We start from the raw sequence: 24,390 nt of genomic DNA, 5'->3' as shown, positions 1-24,390 counted from the left end.
GCCCCTTCAATATCTAAAAAAGCTGCCAAAGCTAGATCTTTGTCGTCCATTGCCCTCTCTATCCTAGAGACTAGGCTATGAAGGGCTGTGTCGACTGATCTGCCTGCCTGATAGGCGTATTGGTACCTGTGCAGAGGATTTGCCCTCAATACCCCGTCCCTTATATGCCTGTCAACTATTCTCTCCAACGTTTTCAGGAGGAAAGATGTTAAACTTATCGGGCGATATGCCTTTGCCTCGGCATACGATGGACGCCCTGGTTTAGGAATAAACGCCACGTTCGTCGATCTCCATGCCAGCGGTATATAACTAAGTGCAATGCTGGCTCTAAAGACGTGAATTAAAACCGGAGCTAGACAGTCCACTCCCTGCTGTAACAGTACAGGTAGGATTCCATCCGTTCCTGGTGATTTAAATGGGTCAAAAGAACTTATTCGTGACAGACTCACCACCATCTTGGCAACCTCCCAGTTCTGTCGAGACCCGGTCGTTACCCTCTGCTGGTGATCCCAGTCATATTCATCTCCATGATTTAATAACCTGGAGCCTGGAAAGTGAGTACTATGACGATGACATTAGTAAAGTTTACCCATTTTGGCCAATTTTCGCCAAATGGATTTTCTGAGATATATTCACAAATGATCTCATGCTATCGTATTCAATCGTGATATATTTGAACAAAAATTAGAAAAAAATAGTTTTGATCCATATTTGGGCCAGTGTTCACCCAAATAGTGATTTTCTGAGAAATATCGAGTTCATGTAAATTTTACCTATGGCATTGTGTTCAGCACTTCAAAACACAACGAAAATGATATATTTGGACACAATCTAGGAAAAAATCAGTTTTGACCATATTTTGACGTTTTTACACAAAAACTTCATTTTTGTCATGAAGACATGAATTTTGACTACAGTCAATACGGGTTAAGCGCACTGAATGCCTTCGGAAATGATATGGGGCTCTCTTGGGTTTGGACTTTTTTTGTGTGGCTCTGTAATCTTACCTCAATTTATTTCAGGGCTTCCAAAAGATGCGACTGAATTTTTAGCTGCAGAACTAAATAGTCGAAGATTGGTAGTACATTTTACAGGAATCGAGAAAAGCAGTTTCGAAAGTTTTTCCATAAAGAAGACGATGGTTCTGAACATATGATTATGGTTGAAACCTAACGATTACAAACAGAGGACTGGAGACTCTTCATAGATTCTTCGAAACAGAGCTTGAAGACGCTGCACAATCAACTACATTAAAATAATGTTGTGAAAACATGACATGCGTTTAAATATGCAGAACATAATTGTTTTGGTGATTTAAAGATCATACAATCAGCATTTGCCAAGTGTCCCTGCTTCTTGTGTCTATTGGCGAGTAAAAACCGAAACAATAAATACAAAAAGAAACAATTACCGACACGAGAACTCAACCCAGAGAGTCACAGTGTGAAAATACTGATTTCACTGCTTTCTCCAGCCGATATAAAGTTAGTCAATTTTCGAATTTAAGTGATTCAAAATTGACACAAGAATGGACCTCAAATCAGAAAAATGTTTCATGAAGAACATTTAATAACAACAATTGAGAGACCACCGAGTTTTCCCAACGTCGCTCAATACTTTTTAGGGACCCAGAAATGCTACTACTACGATACTATTGTAGTAGAAACTTAGGTGATTATATCGAGAAACAAGACAAACCTTTCAGTAAGATCTGAAATAAATTGAAGTAAGATACCAGTGCATATGAAACTGAAGACAGTAGTTCTAGAAATGATCAAACTGGGGCTTCAAATATTTTCGACTTTTTTTAGATATTTATATAGGAGCCAGGAGGCTTAACCAGTCTCAGATTCGTGTGACAGCCTAGTGTGAGCCCCAGATTAGCCCAATTTTTTGTGTGTTTATCAACTGATGGCATTATATTTAATACTGAATTAAATGTTTTTAAGATTTGCAAATGTTCTATTTTTTAAATTGTAGCATTTATAGTTTTAACACAAAACTATCAACAATTATAGCAATTATAATTTAAGTACTGAGTCTTGGAAAGTATCATATTTATGAATTATGAGTTCCTCTTTATATTATTTAAATTAAAAGCAAACCAATTCCTATTATTGTTTAATATCTTACGTATTTGTGTTAACATTGGGTAATTAAGTAGATCTTAATTTTACAAAGGATTTACTATAATCTCCTAGATAAAGATTTTTATATTCTTAGTACAAACGTATATATTTAAATTAATTAATTCTGGTGATAAATGAGCACGTGTGTTTTAGGTGTATCAAGAAATATGTTTGAAAATATTTTTATGTTGCCAAAAGAAATAATTTTTCGTGTAGTACTAAAAGGTAAATACTTCACGCTCTTTTGAAAATAACCGTGATCCCGAAGAAATATTTAAAGAAGAATATTTTTATTGGTAGATAAGAACTAATTATGAAGAAAACTATAATGTGCCTTTGTACAGTGCTAATACTAACAGTCAATATTACCATAGTGACAATATTGTTCAAATACAATTCCTGGATTAAACACCAAGAAGGTATTTACTTATTTTTATAAATAAAACAAAATTTCATTTCATTTTGTTAATGCGCTAGCAATTTTCAGTTCACAAAATAACTGCACTTATATGTACTTCTTTCTGCCTCATTTTCCATAATAAATCTATTCTAATTGTTGTTAAATAACTATAGCCTTTTGTTTTTTTAATTTAATTTTCTTGTTGCAGTACTCGCATCAAGTGGTTGCGTTATAGACACTCTCTATACTGATGCAAGTGACTGTACTAAATTTTACATGTGTTCTCCTTTTGGCCTACAATCCTTCAACTGTCCCACAGGCTTGCATTTTAATCCTTTTACAAATTATTGCGACTGGCCTAATGTAGCAGGATGCACAGCGGTTACTATTGAAGAGACTTTACCAACATCAACAGACAAAAATTTGTTTAGTGACGCAGATGAACCACGTGAAACTGAAAATGAACATGTTAATTCAATATTGTCAGCAAATGAGAAATTGATAGTTAACGATACAGAGGATCAGTTATTAGAAGAAACAACAGAAAAATCCAAAATTACTTATGATATTATCTTTGAATATGCTACAACACTTGATGGAGATTTTAATAAAGAAGATAACAAAACTCATTATTTGAATTCACATAATACAGAAGAAATTGTAACAGATACTCATTTAACAAATGAAATGTTTACAGATAATTCCATAATCAAGACCACAGAACAAAACACTGATGATTTTTCTAGAAGTTTTATTAGTAATTCCAAAGAGTATTCTACTACTTCAGCAAAACATAACTTAAGAACTAGTAAGATTCCTGGAACAGGTCTAAATTTGAAAGATATTAATTCTGAGCTATATTCCACATCTGATATTTTTAAGTCATCAAGTGAAGTTACTACTGGGAATAATTATTTTTCCCGTGAGAAGGTAACCAACCAGTATTTAAAAACTACAACGAATTCTGAAATAGTGCCTGAAATAAATGAAAACTGTCTTACAATTTTTACAAATTTGCAAGAAGTAGGATATAGTAGGGAATCTTCAGTTGCAGCAGATATCTCTTCTCACACGGATGCATCTTTAACAAATACAGTAGTTTCTGAAGAAGAAATACACCTAAATACTTCTTCTATACTATTAAGTAGTAATAATGCGCACTCCCAGAATTTCAAGGAAACAACATTAAGCGTTCTGGAAAGTTCTTCTAATTCAATAGATGAAGGAAATGACAGTATTATGTTCTCTGTACAGACATCTGTTACATCGCAGAATGTACCTGTTACCGATAAATTCACAGACGCAATGAATATAAATAAATTTAACTCTGAAAGTCCACCAAATGGATTTGTTTCTTCATTATATTCAACCATTTCAGATGAACCTACAATTATCCACAAAGAAACTGAAATTTCTTCTCCTAATACAAAAGAATATGTTACAGTAAGAAACGAAAACTATGATGACATTACTAATTCAAATGCACATTTCTTTACCAAAGAAGATCTTTCGATATTAGTAGACGAGTCACCAACAGTAAATGGTCTAGATAATCCTACAACCTTATCAGGAATCTTTAATTCACTGAAAAATAATTCTACCATTCCTGATTTGTCTCAAGTCATTACCACTGGTGAATACTCTTTACCAACGCAAACTATAACAATAACAGAAAAACTTAAAGAAGTTTCTTCTAATACGGAGCAATATATTACAACAATTACCGAAAATTATGCTGTAAATCAATACGATAATACATACAAAGATTTAATAAATGACAAATCTACAATGTCAGTTGAAGTAGATGCAGAAGCTTTAACAGCAATATCAGAATCTACTGCATTATCTAATGGCACACCTTCTACGCCTCATGAGGCTATAAAAACAACGGAAAATATTTATGAAGGTCAATATGACTTAGCTTCTTCTAATCCGCAAGATTTGATTAAAAATATGTCACATACACGAATTGATTCCACAACTTTAACAACAGACATCTCCCATTCAACTTCCAATTTGAATATAAAAGTAAATGAAAAGGATTCCTTTACATTGCAAACAAACAGTTCTGATAATTTTGATTTACCTAAAACAACTGTAACTAATTTAGAAGATCCTAAAATTACGTTTTTAAATGAAAAAAGTTCCACTTCTTCCACTACGCAACCACATTTGATCAATACCAAAGAACAAGAATATGATATTATGACTCCTAAATTAACATCCTCAGTCACTAAAGATGACTTAATGCCAAATCAGTTCACCGAATATGATTCTTCCATTTTATATCCAAATGTTCCTGATGTGTCTACTACAGAAACTATTTTTGTACAACTACTTACACAACAAAGCGATACAATTGCTAGTGGACAGTTTACGACAACCCAAACTAATCATCAAAGTTCAGAAGTTTTACATACAAACATGGAAGAATCCTCAGTGTCGACAGCTATTCCGATAATTCAACACATTTTGTCGACAGTTCAAGAAACTGTACAAAAAACTGATAGCGAGAGAAGTACAGATGTTCCTAATTATCAAGGTTCTTCCAAAATGCATGAAATACTGACTGAAAAAACGTTAAATAAAGAAAATATTTACGTTATATGGGAGGAAATTAATACCATATCAGGAGGAGAAATCTTTGTCACCACTGAAAAATCTTCAATATTAAAGAATGAAACTACAAAACCTATTGAAGATATAAAAACTGAAACAAAAAACGATGAAACTTTATTAGAAGAAATAGTTAATACATATCATACTAAGATGATTACTGAAACTACCGAAACAGTAAGCAGGCAATCTACTGATTCTGCATTAGAATCATATTTTAAGGATGATTCAGTTTCTATTCAAGACACAACTGGTTCTTATATTTCTGAATTAGAAATCTTAAAAAATCAATTAAACAAGTACACCGTAGCGGACATAATATATGATAAAAATAATGACACTTTTGCTACAGAATCAACAACAACAAATACAAATCATCAAACAGAACCCACAGCAACCTTAAATACTGATGTATTAAGAGATACAATCAACGATGTGTTATCCAGTGTTACAGCCCTCGAAGAAAGATCCACACAAACACCGAATAATGTTACAACTTCCAGTAACAATGAATCAAACATTCAAATACAGGAGATGAAAATGTCTTCCATAACGGATGGAGCTTTACTGTCAAGTGAAGTTTTAACCTCCAATGAAAGTGCTGAAGAGACATCAAATACTGAAAGTAGTTATCCGAAAACTTTATTTACAGAAAAACTTTATAGTTCAGACTTAGACCAAGTAGATTCCTTTGATTTATATGCAACGACTGAAAAGGAAATTGGTACTGCTGCTGAAAGTATTTTTACAAATAATATCTCAGAAACAAATATATCAAGTAGCGACCGAACAGATTTCTCTACAAACATAAACGAATTACAAACCGATAGCACCGAGTTTTCTACTATACAAAATGTAGAATTTCCTTTGGAAGAAATAACAGACACAAAAGATATTAGCTCACTCAATCTTCACATCCAAATGGCACCTACTACTCAACATGATAAAATTAAGGATTTTAGTGAAACTGACGATGGCAAAAAATATGGTAATAATGATAAATATGATTATGGTGGTGAATATGACAATGAGGAAGAGAGTTTATACAATAACAAGAAACATCAGGATGATAAAGATAATGATGATGGTCATGATGAACATCATGATGATGATAATGATGATGACGATGATGATGGTGATTCTGATGATGATGATGATAATGATGATGCTGATGATGATGGTGATGCTGGAAGTGCCTAAATACGTAAGGTGACACGAACATTTCTAGTGGAATAAATATTTTTTGTGTGTATGGCTCTGTTATTATCATAATAAATAGATATACCCATAATTACGAGTAATTTCAAAAATTATATTTTCTTTAACATAGCTAAAGCTTTTTATTTTAATGTACAACATCTATACTTATAATTATTCTAATCGTTGTAACGTATTCGTATAATCCACATAGTGCAGATAGCAGTAAATATTATAATATTACGTATAATACAATACTTAATCATCAAAATCTTAAGATTATAGAAGGGATTTCTTCCTATTTATTTAAACTGAAAACAGTATAAATCATATTAATCTCCTAAGTAAAATCTGCATTGTTAGTAGGTATTCAGTTTTAATTGTTCTCGAAGCTACTTATACGTGGATAAGTTGCATTTAGTAATAGGAAGATAGATCTAAATAAAACCTCCGTAGTAACTGTTTTACACTGACACTCATGAATTATTTGCTAGATCCGCTTGTTTCATGAAGAAATTAGATACTTTATGTAATGCATCTTTATTTTCAAGGAAATTTATAAATTTCCTCATACAGCTATTCCTAAATTAGAACATAGTTTTTGTTAATTTTTACATGAAGTTCAGAGATACTGACAAATTAAGCTTAAGTTATTTGTTCACATGTATATTTATTTTGTAACCTGTAAGGCGGTGGTTACACTAGATTCGATTTCGTGCGAAAATCTGTACGAAATGTCGGATTACAATAGTATATGCGTGTATTTTTTATATATATATTTTATTTTATTTAAACTTTAACAATGAGGTCAAGTGACTGCTTTATTCTTACGAATAATTTGTTACGAATTTGTTATGATTTCGTGCGAATAGTTTTTCATACGAATTCGCATCCAATGTAACTGCCACCTAATATGATAAAAGGTTAAAATAATCCCTTTCCCTGTTATTTATCTAATGAAAAACAATTATAAGTTCATGAATTAATTGTTGAATAAATTGTCGATGTAAAATTAAACATAATAATCTTTCTTAGCAATATTCAAATTCAAATATACTTTTTTTGTACACTTTGGTATAAACTTTCTTTTAAATATTGCTGTTTGGTAATATTGATCTAATTATAATTTTGTTGTAAATCATTTTAGCAATAACAAAATGGAAAAAATTGATTGTCGCAAAACTTAGCAAATTGAATTTCTGTCTATATCACCATTAAATTTCTAAAATGATTTTAGGACAAAATTGTAATTAGAAAAACATTAAACAGTTTCATAGTAATTTCTGAAGAAAAGAGCGATATGTCTCTCGAAACGTCAAGAGTTGTAAATCGACGACGTGGCAACCGACCCGGAAATCATTGAACCATTAACGACAGCTATGGAAGCCTACAAACAAAACATTCAACAGGCAAACAGAAGTATTTCAAAATCAGTCAGACTACCTTTTTGGTTCTGAAGGAATCCAATTTTCTAATATGAAAATAATATGCAGCAGGGTAAACATTCAAAAATGAATAAGTAGAAATGGATTATGAACAAATTTATTTATTAAATAAGTCTTCTCTAACAATTTATTGTGAAAAAAATAAATCAAATATTTTTCATGAAGAAGCCTAATTAGTCCAACCAAATTACACTTAGAGAAAAAAAAATTATTACCTGGTCTTTTATAAGTGGAAATGGTAAACCTAAAAAAAATAAATGCGTGAGCACGGGCGGCGGAGGGTTGATTTGGGGGGTTGAAAAGGGGTGAAAAATGGTATCATTGAGATTTCTGGCGAAAGTTGATGTCAAACAAAAAAGTATCCAATACAAAAGTTATAGATCATGAAAAAATCTACAACTCTTGTAGAGGGCACTTTTGAAGATAACCTCAAAATTTCCGAGAAAAATGCGAAAAACAGGTTTTTTCCTTTTTTTCGTTTTTTATTTCTCATTTCCGCAAAAATAATTTAGTTTTAACGAAACTTGGTGAAAGTATACTTTGCTGTGTCTTAAATAACCACAATTTTTTTTAGATAAAAAAATCAAGAAGTTTCCGAGATATTCATATTTTCTGGTCTGAAACACTTTTTTTTTTCAAAGAAAAATTCTACTTAGAAAAATCATCGTATATAGTTCTGCCGGTAATCATTTTTTCGTTTTGACATATACTTTTTGGTGAAATAAAAAAAATTGGAATCGCAGTTCAAAAACATGCTCAAAAATGCAAAAAAAGAAAAATGAGTTGCAGCAATGAATTTTTCAGCAATTATTATTGATAGTTTGTTTAAATTTAAAGAAAATTCAAAAACTGATTACACCATTCGATTGTACGGAAAAAATACAAAAGAAACTGTGTCTCATTGTTTGACCTGAAATTTTATTTTTGTACAGTATTGCTATAAACATAATATTTTTTTTTCCGTAGGATCGATTAATGTACTTATTTTTTTAACTTTGAATTGAATTCATAGATGTATAAGCGACTCTTTAATTCAATTATGTAAAATTCAGATTTTTGCTTCCAAAATTTTAAAAATATTTACAAAGGATATTTACAATTAATAATACTAGGCGAATCTTGGTCTTTTTGGCAACTTTTTAACTTGATCTTCATCGTCCGATCCTTCATTAGACTGGGTTTCTTCCTGATCTTCAAACGTTTCTTCGATATCACTTAATTCTTCGGTTAATTGATCTTCCGGGTTCAAGCAAAGACTGGGCTGCTCGATTTCATGTGAAATGTCTTCGGAATCACTGAAATTTTCCGAAATTTTGTCAACGTTCAAACAATTGTCCGAACCTTGACATTTTGTACATAAATCTGTACATCGCAATCCATGTTTTCGACACCCGCATCTGCGGGTTTTTATAATTTTGGTATAAAAAATGTAAACATTTTCGTGTTAACGTAGATGTACTTCTTTTAAGCAAAATACACACATTATTATAATATTGGTTTTTTATTTTAGAGAAAACTGAGCCTTCAACATTGTTCTTGCACAGACAACGTAGTTTACGCTAAATGTAGCACGCTATGAAAACAAATGTGTTATCCTAGTAATGACATTTAAAAAATTGTTTATTAGTCCAACCAAATTACACTTGGAGAAAAAAAATTGTTACCTGGACTTTTATAAGTGGAAATGGTAAAAGGGCTTATAATAAACCTAAAAAAAATAAATGCGTGAGCAGGGGCGGCGGAGGGTTGATTTGGGAGGTTGAAAAGTTATGAAAAATTGTATTATTGGGATTTTTGGCGAAAGATGACGTCAAACAAAAAAGTATCTAATACAAAAGTTGTAGATCATGCAAAAATCTACAGCATTTTATCAACAATTACTGAAAAATTCATTGTTGCAAGTCATTTTTTATTTTTATGCATTTTTGAGCATGTTTTTGATATGTTATTACAGATTTTTTTATTTCACCAAAAAGTATATGTCAAAACGAAAAAAATGATTACCGGCAGAACTCTGTACGATGATTTTTTTAAGTAGAATTTTTCTTTGTATTTCAGGCCAAAAAAATGAATATCTCAGAAACTTCTTGATTTTTTTATATAAAAAAATTGAGGTTATTTAAGACTGAGAAAGGTATACTTTCACCAAGTTTCGTCAAAATTAAATTATTTTTGCGGAAATGAGAAATAAAAAACAAAAAATCAGAAAAAACCTGTTTTCCGAATTTTTCTTGGAAATTTTGAGGTTATGTTAAAAAATGACTTCTGAGTTGTAGATCATGCAAAAATCTACAACTTTTGTATTAGATACTTTTTTGTTTGACGTCAACTTTCGCCAGAAATCCCAATGATACAATTTTTCATAACTTTTCAACCCCCCAAATCAACCCTCCGCCACCCCTGCTCACGCATTTATTTATTTTTTTCGTTTATTATAAACCCCTTTACCATCTCCACTTATAAATGTCCAGGTAACAATTTTCTTTTTTTTTTTTCTCCCTCTAAATGAGTTAGTTTGATCGGTCTATATTGTTATAGTTTATACATAACTGTTGGTTTGGAAATTGTTAGGGTTAACTGTGATTTGAAAAACCAAAATTTTGAATAATAATGATATTTTCACATATTAAGAACTGTAATATGGTATTTGTATTGTACTGTCAATATAAATTCAATTCTATTCAAGCATTTGCAGAATGTAGAAAACCTTCGCTAATAAAATAGCAGGTTTTAATAAAACGGGTATCTTTAACAGAATTTTAAATTAAGTAAATAGGAACAATTACAAAACGGTGAAAGATTGATGTGAACTACAATTTAGAAAAGGATAGTGCGAGAAGGATATTACGAAAAAATGGTTTCAAATTATAAGGTGAAAAAAGTACACATCTTGAGCTTGAGAGAGGAAGATACACCGAGAAAATTACGGTTTTGTAGTTGNTTTGACGTCAACTTTCGCCAGAAATCCCAATGAAACAATTTTTCATAACTTTTCAACCCCCCAAATCAACCCTCCGCCACCCCTGCTCACGCATTTATTTATTTTTTTCGTTTATTATAAACCCCTTTACCATCTCCACTTATAAATGTCCAGGTAATTTTCTTTTTTTTTTTCTCCCTCTAAATGAGTTAGTTTGATCGGTCTATATTGTTATAGTTTATACATAACTGTTGGTTTGGAAATTGTTAGGGTTAACTGTGATTTGAAAAACCAAAATTTTGAATAATAATGATATTTTCACATATTAAGAACTGTAATATGGTATTTGTATTGTACTGTCAATATAAATTCAATTCTATTCAAGCATTTGCAGAATGTAGAAAACCTTCGCTAATAAAATAGCAGGTTTTAATAAAACGGGTATCTTTAACAGAATTTTAAATTAAGTAAATAGGAACAATTACAAAACGGTGAAAGATTGATGTGAACTACAATTTAGAAAAGGATAGTGCGAGAAGGATATTACGAAAAAATGGTTTCAAATTATAAGGTGAAAAAAGTACACATCTTGAGCTTGAGAGAGGAAGATACACCGAGAAAATTACGGTTTTGTAGTTGGTGACAAGAAAGAAAGAGGGGAAAATCCTTTTATATGCAGAAGAATTCTCTGGTTAAATATGCCTAATTTTTGTAATAGATTTTTTAATAGGAACATTTACTTCAAATAGACTAATGGTAATTTACATTGGCATGAAGAAACTGCATTTCAACAGAGGTTTTCAGTAAACGTTTGGGTTAGAATTCTTGATACCAAAATTGTAGGACCTTACTTCTGTGATGGTAAACTGATGGCTGCCAGATATTGCAAATTCATAGCTTCAAAAAATGATTTCTCATAAAGTTGGCCATGGATTTCAAATTTGTTTTTACAAGCATCAAGGCCTCAAAAAATGCAACAAGACATATTTGACATGCATCGTGTATTAAGCGACATACATAGGAGTGGCCCTCTTATAGTAGACAGCCTGTATATTGATAAAATAAATATTCTGAATTTACTAATTTTAATGAAGTTACTGCTTAAGAACAGAACATAAATTAATATTAATAGAAATAATGATACACAAGGAGCTAGTAAAATTGCTTGAACTGAACAATAAAACAACAATAAAAAATATAGTATTTATTAAATAAAATTCAGTAGCAACATGATGTGAAAATATAATTTTTAGTACTTTATGTATATTCTAATTAAGACTAGACCTACAAAAAATAAATATAATTTGTTATATTGAACAATTTACAAATATTTATAATGTGATAGGTACTAAATTTACTCTCATCAAAAATATTAAATGCCATTTTTAATTTTTTTTGCATGACTATCTTCTAAAATGGTGCTTGACTAATTCTTATACATCAACGTCGTTCTACTGACAAATATGAAGCTTTTGTTTCAGTAATAAATCCAATAAAAAACCTGCTTAACTGAAAATTCTATGAACATTTATAAACCTGAATACACTGACCTGTGTTTGAAAATTTGAGAATATAAATATATTTCAGATCATTGTCTGCAGACTATATTATTTGCTTGAATGTCACATAAAAATAATATAACATATATATGACTCACATCTAGAGTTACCAGATCTATTTCATGACAGGCCCAGAGACATAATTCTATAATCGATGTCTAAAAAAAAGTTCTGCAACTGCAATCAAGAAATCTGAGAAAAATTGTTTTCCAAGAAATATCTACTTTGTGACCTGGAGATACGGATCCAGAAATGAATTTCAGGGGGGGGGAGGGCGTTGTATAATTGATGACTAAAAATAAAAAAAAAGATGGTATCAACAAATGTTTTTGAAAAAATCACAATTTGTTTGTAACAAAGAAAACCCAGAGAAATGACATGTTAACCCGGAGCCCGAAGATGTACCATCAAAACCTGAAGACTCCGGGTCAAACCCGGAGATCTGGCAACCCTACTCACATCACATAAATATTCTCAAAAGTTTCTGTATATAAAAATATATTACCATCATATTACTAAGTAAACAGGAAATATAAGTTAAACTGCTTTTCCAGTTTATATATTATTCTTAAAACCACACATTATTTATAGAAAAACATTAGGAAAATTATGATTTTAAAATACCTCATTATTAACATGAAAAATGTAAAAACTGGTCACATGCGTTTTCAACGAAATATAAAAAGGCATGCGATGGCAAAACAACCGTTTAGCATTTATCATCAAATAAAGGGTATAAAATAATAAAGATGGAAAACAATGTCACAAAATAAAATTGTTTCTTGTGAAACACAACAATTTCATTACAAATTCAAACAATAAGTCAGGGTAGAAAATCAGTTATACATAAATTTTTTAAGTAGAATATTTTGTAACTGAGTTTGAATAGAATTAAATAATAATTAAATTTTCTCACATTTTCTCAATACCTACATGATGTTGATAATGTTTACTATACAAAACTTGATTCCCTAAGTTCTGAGAAGGTACTTTTATTTTATTACTACTCTCCATATTAAGTAATTATATAAACTGACAAGTATTCAGAACAACTTTAATGTTTACTGCAACACAATTACTTTTCTCAATTGTACTGCTCTACGATTTGCTCTTCAAACCTTTATACTACACATTACATGTGCCATTTATTTCTTCATTTAAGTAGTTCAAATTCCACATGAAATTTGTCTGAAAGCAACATAAAGAATTGTTTTCTTAGATAGATTAAACTTTTTTATATTATAATTTAGGTATATACCTGGATCATTTACGCATAAGCTGAATTAAAATGCTGCATTTGATATTTTTCTGAGCGTAATAATACTGAACGGATATTAATCAAACTATTTTGATATGATTCATGTAAGAAGCCAAATTTCACAATTTTCTGACAGCTCTAAAAATAACTGAAAACCTGTATCAAGATATATGATGATGGAATTTTTCAGGATGCTCAGCAATGTAAAACACATAAATCAAGGGTATAGCAAAAACTACTATCACGATGCAGACGATAAGGGCTATCCATGAAATGTCTCCGTCCACACCACTGCAGTTTAATCTTGAAACAACCTGTGTCAACGATAGTAAAATTATTCTTTAGTTGATTGTGTTAAATTGAAGAGAAAAAAAAAACAAGTAGACTATAAAGGAGAAATAAAAAGAAGCACTTACCGCATCTGCTTCAGGTAATGACCTATTTTGTACAGGCAATAAGTGAACCTCTTCGCAGTTTTCTTCATCGAGCTCTTCAATCAATCTATCACAGGGTTTTTGAGTAATATGGCTATTAAAAATTATTTCATTGACCTCATTTTTTGATCCATTTGGGACGTTTAACAGATTTTCACTTAACCTAGTATTTAAGGATTCAATATCTATAAGTTTACTTGTAGATGGTTCGTTGGATGTAATTGGAGAAGTTGTGCCACTTATGTGTACTCCCGCTAGAGCCATGGTAAATGGACGGAGTGGTACTTTAACTGTTCTTTTCGCAAATATTTCGTTTTCCCTATGGATGTTGTTAAGTCTTTTCAAGTCAGCTATCTGCAGAGAAAACTTATTATTAGAACAAAGTAAACAATTTTAAAAGGGTAAACAGTTTACTACATTGTTTACCTTGCATAAAACATTTAAAAAGTATAATCTCAGAAAACTTTGGATATAAAGTTCACCGAGTAAGCAAAAAATTTGTAATAGAAGTTGTTCGTTAAGGTAACTTCTCTCAAGATCAATAAAAAATTCATTTAAACAGTAAAATCACGCGTTAAAAAATGTGAAACAAATTACATTTTATATAAGAACAATTTTTAATGAATATAAAAAAATAGACATCACAGAAATAAGAAAAAGAAAATGTATCTCTTACGGTACAGTGGTATCGAATTGCCAACGATTGTAATGTGTCCCCATCTTCGACTTCTTTCTCCATTGAGGGTATTTCTCTTTTTTGTGGCTTGTTTCTAACAAACAGCTCCGTTTCATCGCCACTATCACTACCACTTCCTTTTTCTTTATCAAGTCTTCTATAAGTTATATCGACAAATTTATTTCTAAAAATAGATACAACATATTTTCATATAGCACAACTTATAGTTAAGTACATACTTTTGTCTTTGTTTCATCATGTTAATAATATTCGTATATAATTTATATATGTTCAAATAGGGTCTGACAGCTGGACACTATTATATATTTTTTTAATTTGATTGTAAGGTTATGTTTCAAATGTTAAACGTCAAATGCAATGTGTTGTTCGAATTCCAGACAATTTTTCACGATTAAGGGTTAGGTATATTTATATGGTTACAAATATGTTGGTTATTACTACGGTGACTCTATACAGGGTGTCTCATAATTAGCTGCCAACCCTGAACAGGCCGATTTTATGATCAAAACTAAGTAAAAAAGTTCATATGAACATGGGTCCGGAAATGCTTCCTAAGGGCACAGGGACCCATTGAAGAGGGAGGAATGGAAATAATTTTTTTGCAATATCTCTTAATCGCGGTGTGATAAATGAATGAAATTTGGTATACACAGCTAAATTTTGATGCTAAATTTGATGGACTAATCCATTTATTTCCACAAGGTCCATTGGGGTGGGTGCGGGGGGGCCCTTGGTACTTTGCATGTGTAACTTTTTTATCTTTGACTTTTTAACAAATTGGACAGCAAATTCCGTTTTCCCGGACTGTTTTACGTTAAAAAGGTACTCTTGTTTCAAATCGTTATCTTTAACGGTTTCTGAGTGAATCGCTCTTGAATTAATCCCACTTTGGTCAATTTCATAGTAATTTAAACAAAAAATAATAATAATAATTTAATACGTAATCAGTAATACACATTATTGATGTAGAACAATTATGATATGATGATTTGTTTATGGCTTTTGCGATGGTAATGCTGCGCGGCAGAACGCGAGTACGGCGGTTTCCAAACAGAAGGCTGACATCAAGGAGACATTCCTCACTGTATTTCGCAATTTAGCTGCAACCGTCACTTTTCTGGTATAAAGCCATGTACACGTCGATAGTGATAGGCATGTAGACCTTGTCGCTTTAATATTCTTCCAACCTGAAATGTTAGTAGCACATCTAATCAATTCTGTTAAGGAAATCTTTAAGATATGTAGTACCGTTGGCTGAGCAACATTTATTTGCCTTGAAATGTTCCGTATGCTAGTCGTAGGATCTTGTTCAATAGCGTCAAGAACCTCCGCTTCCCTATTAATCCTGGGACGTCCTTGACCCGGTGCCTTTCGAAAAGTGGCGGTTGCAGCTAAGTTGCGGAATACCGTAGGGAATGTCCTCCTTGATGTCAGCCTTCTGTTTGGAAACCTTCTGCCGTACTCGCGTTCTGCCGCGCAGCATTACCATCGCAAAAGCCATAAACAAATCATCATATCATAACTGTTCTACATCAATAATGTGTATTACTGATTACGTATTAAATTATTATTATTTGTTTAAATTACTATGAAATTGACCAAAGTGGGATTAATTCAAGAGCGATTTTCTCAGAAACCGTTAAAGATAACGATTTGAAACAAGAGTACCTTTTTAACGTAGAACAGTTCGGGAAAACGGAATTTGCTGTCCAATTTGTTAAAAAGTCAAAGATGAAAAAGTTACACACGCAAAGTACCAAGGGCCCCCCGTACCCACCCCAATGGACCTTGTGGAAATAAATGGATTAGTCCATCAAATTGCTCATCAAAATTTAGCTGTGTATACCAAATTTCATTCATTTATCACAACGCGATTGAGAGATATTGCAAAAAAATGATTTCCATTCCTCCCTCTTCAATGGGTCCCTGTGCCCTTAGGAAGCATTTCCGGACCCATGTTCATATGAACTTTTTTACTTAGTTTTGATCATAGAATCGGCCTGTTCAGGGTTGGCAGCAAATTATGAGACACCCTGTATAGAACCTCTGTAGTTATTACAGCCTACAGGAAGAAGTTAACCATGTAATAATAGTAGTAGTAGTTATAATTCCACTATAAAAATAATTGAGCAATTTTAAGAAGCTTCTGGAATCTTTAGCTTTAGAGTATATCATCTACTTATTTTTAAAGCCCATAGACGGATTCGATTGATATGACATTATCTTCTTATAAACCTTATTCATATTCTTGCTATATGTAATATAATGTAAGGCCCATCAGCGTCCACTACAGACAAAGGACGGTATGTTAAGGCTTGAAAATAATTTTACTGTAAAAGACAACATAGTGATATATTCCTTAACTTTCTACGTGAAAAAAAAACTTACTACCTATCCAAAAGCAAAACCAATCATTGTAAAATGAATTATTTTGTTACAAGTTATAGTGTTTATAAAGTAATATAAAGACAAATCACTGTAAGCTCTTGTATTTTGTCATAAAATTCGCCAAGCTAGACTGACAAATTATCAACCGCAATAAAAACTTTTACCTGGGTAAAAATTGTACTACAGCTACCGTAATAAGATAATGGGAATTTTATATTTCAACAAGAGGGAACTGATCATTGCCATACGGTAAAATCTATCAAAAAATGGCATAATAGTATAGCAACGCACTACTTCAGAATTGGCGTAGGTATTGCGGACAAAACTGCAACAGATTTAAAATAAATTTGTTACGTTGCCACAGATAAAAATTTCGTAGGCGCCCCTAATATATTATTTATTGCACAATACTTTTAATTCAGTTGATCGACTTTCTGTCTGGGTTTATGATTTTCTTAATTTTTTTTTAATTTGATAGTAATTTATGTAAATATCATATTTATATCAAGATGTTTTGTTGAAGTTTAAATTAAACAGCGAAAAAACAATGTTTCAGTTTATTGACATTTTCAAACTTTTACAATAGCTTTTCCAACGTTCCCCCCTGTGAACAGCTCAATAAACGCTTTTAACATATTTTCAAATCCTTCAGTAACTGTTTCATGGTATTTCAATTTCCCTTCTTTAATCCACTTCAAATTTTGTTGAATACCTTCATTCCACCTGTTGGCCCATCTACTGACAATAAACCCTTCCATTGTGAGATTGAGAGAAATCATTGGCCTTTGAATTGTAGTTGCTGGAAATAATAATAATTTTTTTAAGTACAATATTGAATCGTTACAGTCATTTAAATTAAATAGATAATCTCTTAATTGGGAATGGAGTCAAGAGTTAAAAAATCTTGTTCATACCTTTTTCTGACTTATTGTTGTAACCCGAAATTGATCCACATACAGATATCCTTCCAAAGTTATTCATGTGGCGTAAAATGATACTACTAATTTCACCACCAACCTATAAGTGAGAAAGATAGTTAATTAGTCAGTTCCGTAAATATATCAGTTAAATATATTCAAAACTTAATATGTGTAGATACTCAAGTGTGAATGACATTTCCTTTTTAAAATTTAAGATATGTTTGCGTACATTATCAAAATAGCAATCGATCTTCTCTGGCGCTAATTCATCCAAGGCTTTGTCCAAATCAGCAGTTTTATAATTGATAAAATGATCAAATCCCAGTTCTTCCACTAGCCATTTCCCTTTCTCATCCGAACCTGTGACACCGATAACTTTGCATCCTTTAATTTTCGCTATCTGACCGACATGACTGCCTACTGCTCCAGCAGCGCCTGTTACAACTACAGTTTCACCAGCTTGGGGAGTGCATATTTCAAGAAATCCAAAATAGGCAGTATTTCTGCAATCAGTACAATGACATATGAAATGGCTTAAACTACGTTACCATACGGGGTGTTTCAGCATAAAATATTGCACCGAATTTCCTTTATTGAGGACAATATATAACCACAGTTTATAAACTTTGACAACTTTGATGTTTTATAACAACAAATTTACACATTATCTCCAAAAATTCCCTGTATATCTTTCCTTGTTTCACAAAATTTCCATAGATTCCTATGAACAATATAGAAAATTATCTAAACATCTAGGGACATGAAAGAAAGAAAGAAATAGAAATATTCCAAAAGCAACATGAAATAAATAAGTAAATAAATGTAAACAAAGTACACTAAGATGATTTCTGCTAGTTAATTTTCCGTCGACGTCATTATAGAATACAGAATGAATCACAAGATCATTAAGTAAAATAATATGTCTATATCAAAAGACGCACTATCAAAGACAATCCAAGGTCTTAAGGTTGGCAGAAAAACTAAATACACCTCAGTCAAAATACATATTTTTATTGTCTATTCTGTTTGTCAACAGTCTGGTGAGGCAGATTCTTTTATAAGGTCGCACCTTTTTTAGCATCTATACATAAATAACTATATTTTTTTAATCTGATTTTACCAATATTATTTTCCAATTCCTAGTCCGTTTTTCTTAAATATATTTTATTTCTAAAATTGCATTCTTGTAAAAATTCATTAAACCGGTTCATTTCGAGAAAAGGCAAACATTGCAGATGGCCTTTCGCTTACCCCTCCTCCTCCTGGTTTCGCTACTGATTATATTTATTATATGAGTTGTACCTTTCAATAATATAAGAAATGGAATATTTACCCTGGCATTCCCAGAACTCCAAGAGCTAAGGACAAAGGCAAATTGCCAATATTGGGAACCAAAGTTGGTTTATATCCAAATGCGTCTACCGTTGCTTTTGAAATCGAATGCGTTCTCCAACCAAAATTACCCACCACATATTGTCCAGCAGGGTATCCTGGATTTTTACTCTCTAGTATTCTAAACACAACAATTCCAAGAAGTTTACGTTATATTTTCACTGGTCATTGACAATACGTTTCACCTTTTCATGCGTCAGTTGACATTATTAACACTTTTATTAGCGTAATTCATTAAACTTACTTTCCAACTTGAGATCCTACATTTGTTTCTCCTATCTTATGACATGCAGTGTAAGCCCTCATATATGGATCCACACTCAGGTAGATGGCTTCGACAAGAAATTCTGTAAAATAGTTATATAAGGTGTTAAGGAAATAAGTACTCAAAATTTGAGAGTGCGTAAAATATGTCGAAATATGATGAAAACCTTAGTAGAGTTTTTGTCAGTGGCGGCCCCTACGGCTCTTTGAAGGGGTAACTGAGGAAACAGTTTTTATTGCATAACTTCAAAACTGTTTAATATTAAATTAAGAAATTTTGGGGTATTACTATATTTGTATACTTAATAATCGGTATAATACACAAATCAAAATTTGCTACAGAGGAGTAAGAAAATACGGGACCATGGGGCAAAGTTTACAACTTATTTTGTACGCAATTTTTTCTAGGTTCTGAACCGAAAATTTGAAAATTTATCATATTTTGAATAAAAAAGGTAAGTACTCCTGTTAGATTTTAATAGCATGAGCCGTATTTAAGTAAAATCCATTTCAATAATTCATTACTTGTTCAAAAATTCCGGCTGCAAAGTAAATGTATCAATTGTGCCATGATAAAATTACTATTTGTGACACTTAACGGAGATGTCAACTATATGATAATTACTGATTAGATTACGTAATCGAAATTCCAATCTGAGAAATTTAAATAGAATAGATGATGTGTCCGAACTAGTAGCCCTACAGTAATTTAGTTTCTTCTATATTTATTACAGTACCTAAATTCAGATTATTTAAACATCGAAGCAGTTCGTGAGTGTGTTGCTGAGAGTCCAGGAATATCAATTCAGCATTGTGGTCAAGAATTGAACATTTCGAGAAGCTCTCTACAGCGTATTCTCACGAAGGATTTGCATCTTCATGCAAGTTCAATTGAACTGAAGCCTACTGACCATGCAGAGCGAAGAGATTTCGTTTAATGGATTATGAACAATAATTGTATGCTGATTTTTCGACAAAATCATCTTCAGACTTATTTTCATCTTGATGACTACCTATGTTACCTATGTTAATCGACAAAAATTGGCGCATTTGGAGTTTACAGTTCACAAGTGATTGTTGAGAAACAAATTCATCCACAACGTGGCACTGTTGAGTGCGGATTTGGGTCTGCACGCATCATCAGCCCATTCTTCTTCGAAAATGTTGCTGGTTGGGCAATAACAGTTAATAGTGCTCGCAACAGCGACATGATAATCAAGTTTTTTGTGACTAAATTGCAAGATATGGATGTCGACGGCATGTCGTTTCAGCAATAACACGGTACACAAGAAACAATTCAATTACGGTATTTCTTAGTCGCGTAATTTCGCGCAAGATGATAGTCGAGACCCACTCGCCCCAATGGATTTTTTTTACCAACTGACCAATTTGAAAAAGTATATCATATCATATTATACAAACTTCGAATGTAAAACTTTTTTTTCTCTTTCTAAATTTTGATAAATCTTGTCGTTTTGAAGAAATACAAGATTATTCGAATTAAGGTATTCTTCCATTGTGAGAATGGACTATGTGTTTATTACTCACTACTTTCAATTTATGGTCAGAAAGATCTGACCATATTCAGTCTCCTGCAAATAACCCATTTAAATTGTCTGGACACATTTTTTTGGGGTTAAGTACCTTAGACACCAAAATTTATGCAGTAAAACCACTAAACTTCAAGATGTAATAAAATAACTTAAGAAATAGGATTAACAAATGAGGACCGAGCAATAATCGCAAATGCAATACTTAAATAAATTAAAATGAAATTAAGTAGGTATAGGTTTATGCAGGTCATTTTGAATAGTTATGCTAGACATTAATGAAATTTGCTGGTGTTTTCCTTTACTTCATAAACGGATAAATCAAATAAATATAAAACGTACACATACTTATACATTTTTAAAACCGAAAAGAAACGAAGATTAGAAAAAAATTGAGTTGGTTCGCCATGATTTTTGAGAACTCCCTGTACATACCTACATATACATATGTCACATACACTTTTTACTTAAATTATTACTTTACTAAGAAAAATATAAATATTGTATATAACACATATGTTGTCACAATTTCACATCGCGTGCCAGAAACATGCAATATTTTTGCTGTAATATATTGCCAATTTAAATATATACAACATTTAGGTAGATATTTGATTAAAAAGTTACTTTCGCACTAGGGTAGAGAAATTACATCATCATCTTCCTTTTTCTTTCTTTCAAACGATATTGTGATGAAATGATCTTATATCACGTAGTTACTATCAGGAAAAAAATGATTTAAGTAATGTAAAAAGTAACTTTAGCACTAGGGTAGAAAAATTACATCATATTTCATTCAAACGATATTGTGATGAAATGATCTGATATCACGTAGATGCTATCAGGAAAAAATTGATTTAATGTAAAAAGTTACTTTAGCACTAGGGTAGAAAAATTGCATCATCTTTCATTCAAACGATATTGTGATGCAATGATCTGATATCACCTAGATGCTATCAGGAAAAAATGATACTCGTATTATAAGTAATGTAAAAAGTTACTTTTGCACTGGGGTAGAAAAATTACATCATCTTTCTTTTTCCTTTCTTTTAAACGATTTTGTGAAGAAATAATCTGATATCACGTAGTTGCTATCAGGAAAAAATAATATAAATAATGTACCGTTTATAATTTAGTTAAGAAAAATTGAATTATAAAAAGCATGAAATTTTATTATTATTTTATTTCATCAAAGTCTGCCTTAAGATACCTACGTCTATGACTGACTCTGTTTGTTAAACTCAATATTATATAAATATCTACTTTATGCGATTACATCAACCACGTTTAGTTAAATAAATAATGACATGTATTTTTGATACTTACCTCCATTTTTTATGGGTGGCAGTTCTTCCTCTACAATTTTTAAATCGTCTTCTTTTGGAAGTCCGTCAAACAACTTCTCGAAAACGAAAACCTTCGCCTTGACCATTTTTGATAATATATATTATATGTATTAACACATCCGACTAATAAACAGAATGATTAAGTAGAAATGATATCGTGACTTGTAAATTTGTTATCAGTTTGTAGATGCGTCTACCTACAGTGGCGTGTTGTTCTAGACTTTTACGAGTCTCTAGACAAATTCGAATTTGTGACCTTCATACAAAATCCAGAGTTTACCATTATACATATTGTTCTCATACAAAATGTCGTTTGTTCTATTATTGTTATTTTAAGAAGTTCTCAGGCCCCACCTTGAAAATTAGTGGAAATGCCCGTTTTGACAAAGAGTAACGTGCCACTGTGTACTTACGAGTACGTACAGTCTTTCGAGTCCAGATAAATTCGAATTTGTGACCATACGAACTCCAGAGTATTCCATTCATAAAAAATGTCGTTTATTCACATTGACAATTAATTGTCACATAGTCGTAATTTGTTCTTGATTGTTTATTGATATTAGATAATGTGAAGGAAAGAATTGCTGTTTTTTTAAATATGTATGTTTATTATTAGCTGTTGTACTTTTACTTTAGGTATTTTAAAAATATTAAGTTAAATCAAATAAGTTCAAAATATTTTTTATAAAAATCATATCAAATCAAGTCAAACAACGTTCTTTGGTATCAAAAATGTAGGTATGCAACACATGTGTAACTTCATAGACTAATAAATGTCTAAAATATAAATTAAAATTGATATATCCAAATTTATTAATTGAAAGACACCTCTATCACATACCTGACATATTAAAGTCAATAAATAAAGTATTCTTTCAAAGAAATACCTATTATTCTTATTCCCGCATGCCCTGTATCTATTTTTTCCTTGGAAATTAAGGTGTCAGGTCAGAACGCCCTCTAATTTACTTGCAACTTGTTCTTGCCTTAGGATGGTGCTAGGGTGCTGAGCGAAGTCAACAAATTGGATTTTTGAATAGGACTTTAAAAAAAAATAGTTACAAATTAGAGACAATTATTTTAGGATTATGAGTCTGGGTAGGTTCGGGATGATAAATATTTGAATATTGAAAAATTTTGTTTCTGTATATGTATAGGTACAGTGTGTCCATTTAAGTCCTCTACAAACGGGTAACTTTTTTATTATCAATTTTACGAAAAAAGTACCTATTCTCTATAAAAAGTTCTGCTTTTTGAAAAAATGGTATTAAACTTATCAATCTTGAGATAGCGGTGGCCAAAAATAAAAAAAATCAAATTTGACAAGGGAGAATTACAATTAATTTTTATTTTAGAGAAAAATGTAATGGAAAATGTTACTTGGAATTAAAAATTAAGTTTACGTTTAGATTCGTAACGTATTTTTATTTATTTGTTTTTTTTTTCACATACATAAATGATAAGAAAGAGGACGGGAGAAATATAAATTATAGGTAGAAATAGTGAATAGTGAATTAATTTTTTTAATAAATATTTTTTATAAAACCTGTTTAAAATTCAAGAAAAATAAAAAATTATAAATTACTAAAAAATAAAGAAATTCAACGAAAATTAGGTAAAATATAATCTCGGATTTTTTGAAAATTTGTCGACCAGTTATTAATAAAATCTTCATGATTGTCAAAAATAAGCCATAGACCAATAATAAAAATATTAAGTCTAAGTTTGCAGTCTAAATTACCTGCTATAAACTGCAAACTTAGACTTTAATAATAATAATAATAATAGTAATAGTAATAGTAATAGTAATAGTAATAGTAATAGTAATAGTAATAGTAATAGTAATAGTAATAGTAATAGTAATAGTAATAGTAA

General features: G+C 31.2%; 3 protein-coding genes across 4 annotated transcripts; 1 reads left to right on the top strand and 2 right to left on the bottom strand.

Moving 5' to 3' along the window:
- Positions 1-415: 415 nt before the first annotated feature.
- LOC108914298 (protein PFC0760c-like) lies at positions 416-6,345 on the top strand. The gene is made up of 2 exons (XM_018720077.1): positions 416-554; positions 2,738-6,345. Exons 1-2 carry the CDS (start codon positions 416-418, stop codon positions 6,343-6,345), a joined length of 3,747 nt encoding a protein of 1,248 aa, XP_018575593.1.
- A 6,297-nt stretch (positions 6,346-12,642) lies between these two features.
- On the bottom strand, positions 12,643-14,987 carry LOC108914386 (lysM and putative peptidoglycan-binding domain-containing protein 3). The gene is made up of 4 exons (XM_018720201.2): positions 14,874-14,987; positions 14,635-14,818; positions 13,941-14,312; positions 12,643-13,838 (listed from the first exon to the last, which is right to left on the bottom strand). Exons 1-4 carry the CDS (start codon positions 14,891-14,893, stop codon positions 13,686-13,688), a joined length of 729 nt encoding a protein of 242 aa, XP_018575717.1. The 5' UTR covers positions 14,894-14,987; the 3' UTR covers positions 12,643-13,685.
- Positions 14,988-17,584: 2,597 nt separating this feature from the next.
- LOC108914361 (prostaglandin reductase 1) lies at positions 17,585-22,674 on the bottom strand. Of its 2 annotated transcripts, XM_018720174.1 has the most exons (6): positions 22,496-22,673; positions 19,600-19,702; positions 19,297-19,476; positions 18,193-18,466; positions 17,958-18,060; positions 17,585-17,842 (listed from the first exon to the last, which is right to left on the bottom strand). In XM_018720174.1, the coding sequence occupies exons 1-6, from the start codon at positions 22,599-22,601 to the stop codon at positions 17,613-17,615; spliced, it is 996 nt and encodes a 331-aa protein (XP_018575690.1). In that variant the 5' UTR covers positions 22,602-22,673; the 3' UTR covers positions 17,585-17,612. The 2 variants fall into 2 exon arrangements, with proteins under 2 accessions (XP_018575690.1, XP_018575695.1); XM_018720179.1 differs by lacking the exon at positions 19,297-19,476 and having other exon boundaries at positions 22,496-22,674.
- Between the last annotated feature and the right edge of the window lie 1,716 nt (positions 22,675-24,390).

This window comes from Anoplophora glabripennis, unplaced genomic scaffold (genome assembly GCF_000390285.2).
Source record: "Anoplophora glabripennis isolate ALB-LARVAE unplaced genomic scaffold, Agla_2.0 scaffold50, whole genome shotgun sequence".
NCBI lineage: Eukaryota > Metazoa > Arthropoda > Insecta > Coleoptera > Cerambycidae > Anoplophora > Anoplophora glabripennis.
This window is presented reverse-complemented; position numbering and strand designations above follow the sequence as displayed.

What these genes read in the sequence shown, in the direction of transcription:
- LOC108914298 (XM_018720077.1), top strand. Translation starts at nt 416, where the DNA reads ATGGGTCAAAAGAACTTATTCGTGACAGACTCACCACCATCTTGGCAA. An exon ending in AATAACCTGGAGCCTGGAAA is followed by an intron (nt 555 to 2,737) that starts GTGAGTACTATG and finishes TTCTTGTTGCAG; the next exon opens with TACTCGCATCAAGTGGTTGC.
- LOC108914386 (XM_018720201.2), bottom strand. Translation starts at nt 14,893, where the DNA reads ATGATGAAACAAAGACAAAA. An exon ending in CAATTCGATACCACTGTACC is followed by an intron (nt 14,313 to 14,634) that starts GTAAGAGATACA and finishes TTTTCTCTGCAG; the next exon opens with ATAGCTGACTTGAAAAGACT. An exon ending in CATTACCTGAAGCAGATGCG is followed by an intron (nt 13,839 to 13,940) that starts GTAAGTGCTTCT and finishes TCGTTGACACAG; the next exon opens with GTTGTTTCAAGATTAAACTG.
- LOC108914361 (XM_018720174.1), bottom strand. Translation starts at nt 22,601, where the DNA reads ATGGTCAAGGCGAAGGTTTTCGTTTTCGAGAAGTTGTTTGACGGACTT. An exon ending in GTAGGATCTCAAGTTGGAAA is followed by an intron (nt 19,477 to 19,599) that starts GTAAGTTTAATG and finishes TGTTGTGTTTAG; the next exon opens with AATACTAGAGAGTAAAAATC. An exon ending in CAACAATAAGTCAGAAAAAG is followed by an intron (nt 17,843 to 17,957) that starts GTATGAACAAGA and finishes TATTATTTCCAG; the next exon opens with CAACTACAATTCAAAGGCCA.